At 43.7% G+C, this 13,965-nt stretch overlaps 1 protein-coding gene across 2 annotated transcripts in view; it reads right to left on the bottom strand.

Moving 5' to 3' along the window:
• The window catches only part of PPP4R3A (protein phosphatase 4 regulatory subunit 3A), a 266,563-nt gene that overhangs the window by 222,287 nt on the left and 30,311 nt on the right, over window positions 1-13,965 (bottom strand). For both annotated transcript variants that reach the window (XM_069208168.1, XM_069208169.1), the window contains exon 2: window positions 12,887-12,942. In XM_069208168.1, the coding sequence (XP_069064269.1) occupies window positions 12,887-12,942 (56 nt within the window). The remainder of the gene's footprint in view (window positions 1-12,886; window positions 12,943-13,965) is intronic.

The raw sequence follows: 13,965 nt of genomic DNA, 5'->3' as shown, positions 1-13,965 counted from the left end.
AACAGATCACGCCGCTCCAACTTTCGGATCAAAGGGGTTCCGGCACAGGCAATAGTGGGACCACTGGAGGACTTTGTGGTGCCTATTTCGGTCATGTGGCACAGGCCCAGAAAGAGCAAAATATTCTACTCAACAGAACACATAGGGCTGGCAGGCCCGCTCGGGCTCCAGGGCAGGCACAAGATATACTAAACTGTCTACACTATTATAAGCAGAGAGAGGTCATCATGGCGGCAGTTCGTGACACCAAAATCATTGAGTTTGAAGGCCATCGGGTTGGCTTGTACCAAGATCTATCCATGATGACATTACAGCAGCGTAGATCGCTCAAGCCGGTGACGAACCTTATCAGGGAGTAAGGTATCAAGTATCAATGGGGCCATCCCTTTGGGCTGCTCTTTACCTGGCACAATGAACTCAGCAGCATTCGCACCCCGGAAGATGCTCAGAGGCTGGAGGGGATGTCACAGAGTCTCGAGGAGCAGGCCCAGAAGGCGGGCCCACCGGCGAGGCTCTGACGGGGGTTGATCGAAATCAGTCAGCTGTCGACGCACAGCCTGTAAACCCTCAACGGGCAAGAATCAAAATGAGAAGGCAGCACTAATTAGAAGTCTCCGCAGCTAGGATGGTGTACCTGAAATAGACTCGGACCACTGAGTTGAACTATGACCCCTACGCGGCGACGCGTGTCGCTCCAAGATGGGGACTTTCAAAAGACCTCAATGAGCGCCCATCCGATGTCGCACCTATTGTTATGAAAGGACTGAGATATCTGGATGGCGGAGCTCCACCTCTATGGAGTGACAGCGGAACTTTCGTTGGATCGATGTGTAGACGCAGACCCCGAATGATGTCAAAGACTGTTCCCAGGCAGGGAACGCCGTTGCAAGTTTACCCTCAGTTAAATGTTTGCAATTCCCTATTCCCCCACACTACCCCTGAGGAGCTGCTTGCTGCCTACCCATTCTTTATGGTATATGCAGGGGGAATTCATCACACACCCAACACATTGGGACATCCTGCAACACAGCGTCATGTTACGGTTGTCAGATGATAACCATATTTAGTCTCAACGTGAAAGGCCTTAACGCCCCAGTGAAGAGACAGGCTCTCCTGTTACGGCTTAGAGACTTACAATGTCATATCTGTTTATTGCAAGAGACGCATTTACTCTGACAAGACTGGAAAAAGATGAGGTCACAATGGTTTGACCGGCAGTTTCACTCCTCAGGTCCTGGACGTCGGGCGGGCGTGGCGATTCTGCTGGCCACAAAATTTCTGGGGAGGGTGACCCGGGTTCAGGCTGAGATCCCTGGCCGGCTCCTTTCACTGCAGTTTGACATGCAGGGGCACCATATGAAGATCACTAACATACGGACCAATGAACACCACAAATGCTTTCTCAGAGACACACTGGGTAGGGTCCTGGAGACACCCGACGAGGATTTTGTAGTGGGTGGAAACTTTAACTTAGCACCGGATCCACAATTGGACAGGTCTGCCCAGAGATATGGCCAGACGGGCACATTCATGCAGGGCTTCCGGGACTGGCTCGGTTTAAGGGGGGGCGGGGGCAGAGGGGGGACTGAATGACATTTGGCGTCGATACCATCCAGACAATGAGTACTCCTTTTCTGCTGCATAACAAACATTTGCCCGTATAGACTTCTTCCTCACCTCGCCATGTGTCACTGCCTTATCTACCAGCATGACTATCTGGGTGGCCTCAATCTCAGAACAGTCCCCACTCTTGCTTTCACTTACGTTACCTGCCTATAAACCATGCAGACGACAACGTCTCCTCAACACATGGCTGTTAACATATGAGGATACGCTGACGGAAATTAGAGACACTGTTAGCCACTTGGCAGTGAACAACATTCCTGAAACCAATATTGCAACCCTTTGGGAGACCCTCAAAGCAGTCGTTCGAGGCCAGTTTATAGCGATAGCGGCAAGGCAGAACGCCCTGCGCCATGCTAAGCGTCAACAGTTAAAGGAGGACATACAAGCGTTGGAGGAGACACAGACAATCCGGGTCCCTGGCAGTGAGAAGACAGCTCACCACTCAGCAAAAGCAGTTACGGGCGCTAGATGAGGACAAAGCAGCATACGCCCTACTCCGCACCAAACTAAAGTTTTACACCGGGGGAAATAAGGCAGGATGACTGCTGGCACACAGACTCCGTACACAGGCCACAGAGCGTCGAGTGGCGGAGCTAAGGCTGCTCAACAAAACCCTGTCCTGCCAGGACAAGTTGATCCACCACCAATTCGAATGATTTTACTCTGACTTATACTCCGCAGAGGAAGTCGACCCTATGGAAATAGAGGAATATCTTGATACCGCACCAGTGGCACGACTCCCCCACGGGGATAGCGTCACTTTAGAGAATGACATTATGACTACGGAGGTCCTGGCGGCTATACATCGCCTGAAGCCGAAGAAGCCTCCGGGTGAGGACGGCTTTGGGGCAGAGTTCTACATACCACTGGGCACACAGCTGGCTCCAATTCTGGCCCGACTCAACAATGTGCTGGGCCCGACCTTTCCCCTCCCGCCCACGATGCAATTGGACGTAGTGACAGTCATTCCTAAACCCGGGAAAGACCAGCGATACTGCTCTTCTTACCACCCCATTACTCTGCTCAACGTAGATGGAAAAATCTTCACAGGTATCTTGGCACGTCTGCTGAATCCGTACATGCAGCACTTGATAGACCCAGACCAGACTGGCTTTATCCCTGAATGGTCTTGTAATGACAACATCAAGAGACTATGCCACTTACTGGACAAGGTCCATCGAGCTAGAATCCCGGCACTTCTCCTTTACATTGATGCGGAGAAGGCACTTGATAGTGTGCACTGGCAATACCTCCACACAGTTTTAGAGAGGACTGGACTGGGCCCTAGATTCTGAGGGTGGATAGGGTGCAACTATGACAAACCTAACAGTGGTTGCGCGGAATGGCGGCCTTTCTCAGCAGTTCCCCATCCAATGGGTCACCTGGCAGGGTTGCCCCCTCTCGCCATTGCTATTCGCGATGTACACAGAACCTCTTGCTGAGTGTATAAGGCAGCACCCAGGCATCTCCAGGGTGCCAATTGGTGGCAGAGTGCATAAAATAGCCCTTTATGCAGACAAAATGCTCCTCCACTTGACTCAGCCCCGGGCCTCTCTCCCTGGTGTCATGGCAGAGCTGTCTGCCTTCGGCAATGTATCAGGGTTTACAATCAATCTCTCTCAATCCTCTATATTGAATCTCACCACTCAGGAGGCTGAGAGGGTCGCGCTGGAGGCTGCCTTCCCTGTTCCGTGGACTGCACAGGGGATCGCGTATCTGGGCCTCCGAATCCTCCCCACAATAGCAGCTACAATAGACAGTAACTATAACCAGATCCTTGACACTGCCCACTCCGACCTGGCCAAATGGAAGTCACACAGTCTCTCATGGCTGGGACAGCTTGCAGCTGAAAAATGACACTCCTGCCCAAGATACTCTACCTCCTGCAAACCCTGCCTTTGCAGCCCCCACCTACTCTCCTCGACTTATTTGGGATTTCATATGGGGCGGAAGGAGGGCTAGAATGTCAAGGCCTCAGGCATACCTGCCCTACTCTGAAGGTGGGCTGGGTGTTCCCAATCTATTGAGTTATCACCAAGCTGCACAGCTGCGCTACATGATAGAATGGCAGCGGCCTATGACAGAGAAATACTGGTGCTTTATAGACCAGGCGGTGGCGGGGATCCATTTTTGGAAGGTGCACCGTCTGCCAAGGAAATACAGGCCTCCTGGGGTATATGTCTCACAGATTCTGAAGACCACTCTAAAGCATGGGACAGGGTACAAGTTGCTAAGGGGCTTTCTATACCGGTGTCCCCGCAAACGCCGATCATTGGCAACCCAGACTTTCCTCCTGCCCTTGACGAACCAGCCTTCCTGTCAGGACGCAAATTGTAAGCGGATCAGCTATCTCTTTGATAAAGATGGAGTATTGGATTTCTCCACCATCCAAGAGGGGTACGGTCTTTCGTCCTCTCCGTATTGGCAATATGTAGCCGTCCACCACTGGGTGACCTCGACCAAGATATGTCCACATGCGGGCCGACCACTCACGAGATATGAGCAATGGCTATTGACAAAAGATACAGATAAGAGGCTCCCGTCTGACATTTACTCGTTCCTGATCTCATCGCCCACACTTTCCGAGACACCAGCAAGGCGTAGATGGGAAAAGGAATGCGAGCACAGTTTTACAGATCAGGAGTGGCGGGATGTCCTTCACCGTGCACGGGTTACAGCACAGGTCACGAGTACCAAAGAAATGATCTTCAAAATAGCACACTACATGTATTACACACCCGCATGGGTGGCCCAGTGGAAAGCACTCGGCGATGACAAGTGTTGGGGCCGGTGTGGAGAAAGAGGTACACTCACTAACATATTATGGCAATGCACAGGGATAGCCTCTTTCTGGAAATCCGTCCTTGATGCAATAGATGGCATGCATAACAGCTATCCCGCGCTTTCCAAGTCACGTTTTGCTGGGCCTTCCCAATCCTCAAACATATCCACTCAGCAGACCTAAGGAGAAGAGCAATTACCCTGGCGTTGGGGGCTGCTAAATCGCCTCTTCTCTCCCACTTGGGCACCGAAACGTTCCCACACATAACGACTGGCTACACCGGCTATGGGCCATTATGGGCATGGAAAAGCCAACAGCTGCAGTGACCGGCTCATTGCCCCTCTTTGACAAAACCTGGGGACCATGCATTCAGTACCTGTCGGATGAGTTTTGAGAACTAACCTGCCCTTCCTACCTGTGCTTTCTACGTCTAACTGACACAGCCCAGGGTGCCCGCAATCAGACTGACTAATGAGATCTAGATCTGTCCCACACACCCTGCACGACTGGATTTGGTACATTGTACGGGGTCCCTTAGTGATATTGGCTAAGCACCCCTCCTTTCTCTATCTTTCCACCCCCCCCCCCCTTATGTTAACTGTTCCCCACCAGCCTGTGGTTGTAGGTGGGTGTCTTGTACTGTTCCTACATTATGAATTTAATAAAATTAATTTAAACCATAAAAAAGGCATTTAATCTTGTGCAGTGGGATTACCCATGGCACGACATGGAAAGCTTTTCATATCCAAAAAAAATTATCAGCACTATGCATACTTTATGTAAAGATCCTAGCAATAGAACTGTTATAAATAGGGCTTAAGGTGAGGTTTCACATTCGGAGAGCTACATGCCAAAACGTTCCCATGCCACCCTTAGTATGTGCCCACTTCATCAAAACTCCTGCAATTAGATAAAACTCTGGCTGTAGGATAACATTTTTCCTCACTGAAGAAACCCAGCTTGATGCTTATAACATGTTAATTTTACCCAGCAGTGAAACAGCCTACCAGCAACCTGTGCACAAACTAACATAATTGACACTTATACAGGTAGAAAGACAGATCATGACCAAGTAGATAGAACAACAAAACCAAGAAGGAGAGAATTTTGTAAAACTTAATATCAGATATTCGGCAGAAACTATTTAAAAAAATTAAAAAATAAAAAACAAAAACGAACATCTTTCATTTTAATCATCACTCAAAAAGGTCAGGAAACAATAACTAATTCGGAGCCAAACTTTACCTTGATCAATCATAGTTTATTTTAATTTTGGGGAAATGATGCTGCTGCATACGCTGTTTTGCTTAGTTCAATTTCTTCTGCTTGATTTTTGAGCCTCTGGTATGATGTTACAAGAAGCTTCAGCACATCCCACCTTTCAGGTCTACTACTGGCCAAGTAGGTTAAGCCGGATTCAATTTCTCCAGGACCAGAAAAAGGTCTTAATATTAAAGTTTCAACAATGGTTGGCACGGATCTCCCCTTTTTCTGGCTACTCTTTAAAAGAATAATAACCCTAAACCCTTTTTGCTTTTAAGTAATGTTGCACATAGAAAGCATTTCCTCACAATTTACCATTACTCCTTTTGAACTGCATTAAGCATCCAAGAACAGTAGCTGCTTGTAATTAAGTTGCAATTCAGAACATGCACATCACTTATAAACAGTTGTGACTATATGTTTGAGTATGTTCTGTCATACAATTTTAAATATTGAGCCAGACATGAATTTGGAATTAGATGTTCAGTCTGAGTATCAAAACTTAGAGGTAACCTCTATTGGCATTTGTTGATCATTTTAGCAAATGCAGTCTTAAGGTTTAAGGTAGCTAGACAAATCCAATTAGAGAGTCCAGCATGTGGTTATAGGAAATCATACAAGTTTATTTGATGGAATTGACACTGGGTAACTACAACAACAATCTAGAAAAAATGTGACTGACAATGTTTGCCTTTCATCTATTTCGTTAAATGAGGCAGCTTTGATTGGCTACCCTTAAAATGACTCATCCTCATGAAAGTATTGCAGTACCCAGTGATTATGGAGTTGCAAACTGGCAATCATTAGTCTGGGGACTACTTGCCGTACTTATAAATCTGTTACTGAACACAGGTATATTCATTTTTGTCAGTAATCCAACAATAGTCTGTAAACACAGTGGAATAAAATACCTGAACATGGCATTTGAAAAACAAAAAAAAGTAACAGTTAAGCACTACAACATTATCATCCTCAGACTGCGTAGGTAAGATTATTAACAAGTTTAATAAAGATATCAATAATTTTTTATTTTTTTTTAGATCTATGTAATTTAAAAAAAAGTGTGATTTGAGCACTGACAGATTTAGACTTTCTCACACAACATTTTTAGAGGAGTGTGGGAGCTAGGTTTGGTCTCGGAGAAGTAATAAGCCTAATATTTGACCAGTCTTATTTAGGTCTACTCCTGATTGCCGGTATCCATTTTCTCTCTTCACACAGAACCAGCTACAAAGTCAAGTTAGGGTCTGCAGTATTCCATTGTTGGACTACAAAGTTGATTAACTAGCACACATGGATATTACATTTACTCTTCAAATACCACTGACTAAAGAGGTGCCACTGAAGACCCCTGCCTTTGTTCAGTTGAAGTTTGTCCATGAATACTCTGGATCAAGAAAGGAGGGACTATCCCACCATCCATGGTGCCAATACTGTGGAGCAATGAAAAACAATGATTGAGTCTTTTTTTTTGCCCAGGTCTGTTTTTTTTTTTGTTTTTTTAAATGCAGCAAAAAATATATATTTTTATCCCATAATGGGAAAGGATTTTGTAAAACACAAAAAGCAGTTTATTTTTAAAACCCTCCATTGTGTTTGTTATCGCCTAATGAGGTTTTTTTAAGGTTATATCTTGAAGTAAATGGAATTATTTTTTGATATTTTAATAAATTGTCTGTAATATGTTTGCATGGTCTAATTGTGTTTTTTTTTTATATATTGAATTTACATTTTATAGCTTGTTATGGTACTGTCTCAATTCAAGTACTTTTTAATGTGTTTTACTTACATTTCATTGTTATGGATATTTTAGTGTAATCTGTGGATGAACTTTAAAGATTAAATAAAATAAATAGTTTGTATCAATGAATGAATTTATGGGATGCTTTTAATCTCTCTGCACAGTACAACCAGAGGCCCATGAAAGTCACTGGAAGTAGACTGAGGCTTGTAGAGGGATTTAAAACCACCACAGAAGAAATAACTCCCTTCACCACTGAAGTGCACACACACCATTATTTTAAGTTCCTTCTGGCACTTGGATTGAATACTGGATTGTAATTTCTTTGAATTGAAGCCTTGGTCTACTGTAAGAACTACGTATATCACAAGTGGGTTCCCCATACTGCTCCTCCTCCCACCCACAAAAAAACCCTCAATCAGGGCACATGTCCTTAATAAACAATGAGACTGATGTGGTTGGGCTGTCCAACAGACCGAGGATAACATCAGTTACAGGAGCAAAGGTTAGTACTTTAAGACACTGGACTTCAATGATAGTACCCACACTGGATTTCCATTATACTACCCAATGTTGAACAGTTGGTGAAATTTCCACAATGTTTTATTCATAAGAATTTCCTACCAAATTAATGATCAGATGGATATGTTTGATCATTCCTGGAAAATTCGCTTAAAAGGTCAACAGGAAAACATGTAATTCACAACAGTAGTGTCAAGCAGTGGATTTATTCTCCGTATACTCTCTTGCATTAACAATAGATTGGCCAAAGCATTAAATAAGTGTGCATGCACTGTACTGATGATTGTTTCTCTTCCTTACTGGAGGGTGGTGTGGCTACTATTGACTTCACCCACTACGACTATGATCTGGTATCAACGGCCAAGTGCAGAATAGAATTGACACAAGTAGAAGTCATTGGTCTAATAATTTCACAGTCTCCCTGCCCTGCTCTATAATGTTTCAAATAGGGAGCTGTGCGTTTAAGGCATGTGCCTGACATTAACATTTTTGTTCCTTTCCTGGCTTCTCCCTTTATAAATGTTTCATATTTCTTTAGTAAAGAGCTGAATGGTACTCTGGAATTCACTATATGGACTTTTTGACACGATTTGTGCTTGGCTCGGCTCGTCATGCCCCTTTCATTATGCTGAAGTGCATGTCAGTGCCCCCAGTGATGCCTTTGCCTCTTTCTTTCAGTCATATTTTTTGTGCCACAGCAAAAAGTTGGGGAGCACTTTACCGATCACACGATGTGTATTGTAGGGGATAAAGGGAGCTCCAATATGCAGACACGCCAACGGCAAGCCCATGTGTGCCTGGGCGGCACCAGGGTCCATACATGCTGCCCATGTTAACTTTAAGGACGAGCACCATCAAAAGTCACACACTAAACTCATGGGTTGGGATCCTAAAATTGGGAGGGGAGGGCGAGACATTTTTAACCCTACCCTGACTCTGCTGGGTCTGCTCGCACTGCAACTGCCACACTGGGTTAGTGCTGGATGAAGGTACCTTCACACTGAACACTAAGGAATGATGTAGGGGTCAAGGAACCCCCGTGCTTGAGGAGATCTCATGTGCATCTATTAATGTAGTGTCCATGGTCGAGCACAGCACTGAAATCAATGAGTTGATTCCTTCCCAGGATTTAGACTGCCTGTTTAATAGAGAAACGTAGGCGAGAGAAGATTCAGGTCCCCATCTAGTTGCGGTTTTACTGACAGACTTTTTTATTGCTAGGTTAGATAGACCTGTTCGCGGAGGTGGGAGGGCTGGCAATAATGGTTTGGAAACTTCATTTATTGCTCTCTGGAGCCCATGTGCTTTGGCCCACCCAACATTTAAGAGATAGCATATTTCAGAATTAAATTTAAAAAAATCCAGATTTTCAGGGCTCTTGGTCTATTGCCCGAGGGGCTCTCACATTAGGCTCATCAAGGCCTGGGGCCTAGCAATGGAACCCTATATTGCCAGCCACAAATTCACTATTTTGGGGGACTTCAATCTTCATTTGCATGACAATGATTGCATGGGCTCTGCTAGGTTTCTGGAACTTATGATGAATTTGACTTAATACTATTTGTGAATTCACCTACTTGTACTGCAGGAAATACCTTGTAGGGTATCTTTGTTAATTATGGAGTGTTAGCGATCAGAGATCTTACCAACTGTGTTGGTTTGACCATCTAGTGGTTCCCTTTATCATACAGAAGCCAGAGGTCACATGCAGAGTAATAACTCCACTTTTAGGAGGTGGAAGAAAACTTCCCCTGGTAACCTAGAAATGGTATTGTGTGAATCCTTAAAGAACTGTAGTCAAACGGAACGACGCATGCATTTACCATGCATGCCTTTGCAAGGTGGTCACTACAAGGCATGAGTCATTACCACGCATCTATTTACAAAAAAAAGTCTTTACCACACATGCCTTTACTATGAAAAACTCAAAGGCATGCTTGGTAAAGGTATATATATATATACACACACACACACACACACACACATATATATACATATATACACACACACACGCATATATATTTAAATATATATATAACTTACAAAAAAATAATTCACCTGCCACCCAAAAACCATACCTACCCTAACCCCTAAAAATAAATACCCTTACCACCCTAAAACCCATAGCCACCCTAAACACCCCTTACAACCCAAAAAACACTTACCAACCAAAAGCCCATACCCAACTTAAAACACCCTTACCATCCAAAAACAAATATGCACCCTAAACTCTGATAAAAGCCTTTACCACCCATACCCACCTCACACACACACACACACACTCTTAAAACACTTTACACTTACCTGTACTTTTGTGCAAAACCTTTACCATGGATATGCCTTTACCATTCATGCCTTTAGAATGAAATTCATTGTAAAGTAATGCGTGGCAAAGCCCTATGCGTGGTAACGGCTTCGTGGTAACAGTCATGCATGGTAATGACCACGTTGTAATGGCAGTTTCCTACTGGAAAATACCGCAGACAATCCGCACATCTGTGTGGAGACTGGCATTGTTCAAATTGCCCCTCTCTCCAATAAGACTGGGACCAGAGCCAAAGTATCTGTCCCCTGGTTCTCAGAGTATTTGAAGGAGCTCAGACATTTATGTAGGATGCAAGAACGGGAGTGGAGGCTCAATCCTTCTATTGAAGGAAGCGACAAAAGGAACTGATGCAGTAATAAACATGCTAACCTGTCAGCTAACTCCTCATATTTCTCCACGAAAAGATGGTTGGTTACCAATACACCTAAGGAGCATTTTAAAGTAATTAAAAATCCTTTCACTTTGCTGACTCAGCAGGCCATTGAAAGGCTTCTGTAACAGCGCGGCAGCCTATTTAAGGGACAGGATTTTGAAAATTATTCCCCGCTTTAATAAAGACGAGTACTTGCCCTCTGCAGATAAAAATGCGGAGACCACTAGTCCCACTCCCACGGCCACCCTACCTGCTTTCACACCTATTTCGTTTATGAAGGTAAAGAAGCTTCTGCTGCAATTAATCAGGTTCTTCGAATGATCTGTGTTCTCCCAGAATCTTACAGATTGCACAGGATCAGACTGCTGCCTTTCTTGAAAACTTTTACAACCAAAGTGGTGACCAAGAATTGTATTTGAAAAATCTCTCATTAAGGAACTGGTGGATTTCATCACCTCCCAGGAACTCTTAGATCCTTTGCAGAATGGGTTCCGGAGTGGCCACAGAACAGAATCTGCTCTGCTGGCTGCTACTGACGCTATCTGTGGTCAGTCAGGGAGGCTCTGCCATCTTGGTACTGCTGGAACTTTCAGGGGCATTTGACACAGTGTCACCCCTATCGCCTGGTTCATAGATTACACTAGGTGGGGTTGAGGGACACCGCCCAAGCCCTTTTGGATTCCTTTCTTACCAACAGGTCTCACACAGAGCTGTGAGCACTTCAGGGCTGAATCCTTCTGTCGATCTTGCGGGGTTCTGCAGGGCTCTTTTCTCTGCCCTACATTAAACAATGTATATGTTGCTCCATTAGCCAAGCTGATCAGGTCCTTCCGCTTCCAAGTACTTTCTTACACAAACTATACTCAAGTTATTGTCTCTGTATCAGATGAATCCGGAGGTGGTTTAAAGGTTCAAATGTTATATGATTTAGTACAAGCAGCTGGATGAAAGGATTAGTTGAAGCTGAACGCCAGACAAGACAGATACTGATTTTTTGAGAGCAAAAGTCAGTATGGGACGAACTGTGGGGGCCACCTATCTCTTTCAGTCACGGAGGTTAATAATTTAGGGGTGATTTTTGACACCTTCCTTTCCTTTGATATTCAGGCCAAGAGGATTATGAGCTCCTGTTTCTTTATCATAAAAATTATATTCCCTCATATACCAGCCAAAGTTAGAATTGCGGTTAACACACTTATAACATTACACTTTGACTTCTGCAATTCTCTTTATTTAAATATAGAAAAAGCCATGCTGAATAGTCTTTAGTCTATTCAGAATAAGGCAGCTCGACTAGTCCTGGACATTCCTAAACTTCTACAGGTCAGAGATGGAGTTTGATCTCTGCATTGGCTGCCGATCAGGAAGCGTGTAACCTTCAAAGCCCTCTGTCTGGTCCACATTGTTCTTCACAGCCATGAGCTGTTGCCCTTGGCAGCAGGCTTCCACTGGTATACCCCCGACAGTTGAGGTCGGCCACGCTCAGGAAGGTCATAATACCTAGATTTCAAAAAGCCTAGTGGGAATGGCGCTGATTTCGAGTCATCACCACCAAGCTTTGGAACACAACCTACGCACATTGCAAATCTAACCTCCCATGCTGCTCTTCACAAGCAGTGTAAAACCTGGCTTTTCTCCCTTCCATGATGGGCAGGTGTGGGCTCCTCTTTGTAGTCGTTCTTTCTCTGTGCTAGTGCTTTGACATCTGTGGGTTTAACATGCTCTATACATTTTCAAACACAAATACTTTTTAGTGATCTCACCTTTGCTGCTGTACAATACTATTCTGTCAACTCAGAAATATGTGCAACCAAGTAATTGATATTGGCAAATAAAATTTCTTAAAATCTTTTAGCGAACCTTTTATTTCACAAAGTAAAAGTAGCATGAGCCCTTAATGTTCAAGGCTTATTGACTTCTGCTAGTCAGTCATATTCGCCATACAAAGAGAACAAGAACCAGGGTTTGGATACAGCAAATTGGAGCAGTATCTAGAGCTGTGTATTTTTACACTACAATGTTCGACTGGGCTCCTTTATCAAAAACAGAATAGAGTGGAGTCCCAGCTGTTACTTAACACTTCCTAGACCTGGCACAGTTCTTGGTCAGTGTTTGATTAAAACATTCAATTATCTAATATAGGATCAGCAACTGCTCCATCCATCAGTGAATAATAAGTGAACATTTGATAACCATAGGCTTTATTTACTGCAAGAATTAATAAACAAGACACAGAATTCTTGAAATGCTTACTTGTTGCTTCTGGTATGCAGTGTTGGCATTAATTTTGGACTCCAAAAGAAGAGAACCTGAAAGGGAAAAAAAACTCTTACATATGAATGTATTTTTAGGGCAATAATACACTGCAATTGAGAGTAACAGTTCCCAAATACCACTTTCCTGAAGTCTCTCATTGAAAAATAAAATCAGAAAATGTTCACTTTTGCCTTGAACAACACATCTAAGACAACTTAAGAACTTCATATGAACCCAAACTTCTTTGTTACATTTCTACACACTCTTAACAAAACTAACCAGTGGTTCTTAGCGTGTGGTGCAGGGACTCCTGCGGGTCTGAAGTCTACACAGGACTGCTTAGAAAATTAAATATTAACAGATTAATAAAGAAGCAAAAATGTAAAATTGGAAATGTTAACACTTTCTGTAATTATAAAAGAATCTGAATGTTGAAGCTAAGTTTGTATCCTCAGATTGATTCATGGGAGCAGAGCAAGCACACCAAACAAAATTTAATATGGATGATGAGGCCTCAATCAAATTTAGAAAAGTGGCAATAATGATTCAGTGGGGTTCCAGGTTACAGTCATGATTAAGGAAGGGCAGGGGGGCATTCACAGAAGGCTAAGAACCACTGCTCTAAATAATCCCTCACGCACAAAGGATGAACCAATCAACATCCTTCTCCTCCATACAAGCACTGGCACACAAAACCGTTACCACTTTGGGGCGCAATAGTAACAGCAAAGCACTACAAAAACGCAAAGTCAAATTTGATCAACAAAGTTTTAGAAAGAGGTCAAACATGAGGGACAAACATACTTAAAGACAATGAGTGCAGTGTGGTGAGTTTTAAGATATTGTCAAGGTTTCAATCAAAACAAAAACGCATACGTTAAATGCTGAAAATTACAACTTCAGAAAGGAACCTATATCAAAAGTAAATTTTTCTGATCTAATGGCTGACCTCTTTAAAGCTCGGTTAATGGCCCCAATCAGTTTAACTTCTCAATAATTTTTTTTTTTTTACCAAGCCTACTTTTTGAACTAATGCATTTGTTAGTGTTCGAGTAAGCACGTATAGCAAAAGTCAG

Source organism: Pleurodeles waltl, chromosome 9, assembly GCF_031143425.1.
Source record: "Pleurodeles waltl isolate 20211129_DDA chromosome 9, aPleWal1.hap1.20221129, whole genome shotgun sequence".
Lineage (NCBI taxonomy): Eukaryota > Metazoa > Chordata > Amphibia > Caudata > Salamandridae > Pleurodeles > Pleurodeles waltl.
Note: the sequence above shows the minus strand (reverse complement) of the source record. Positions and strands in the feature narration are given on the sequence as shown.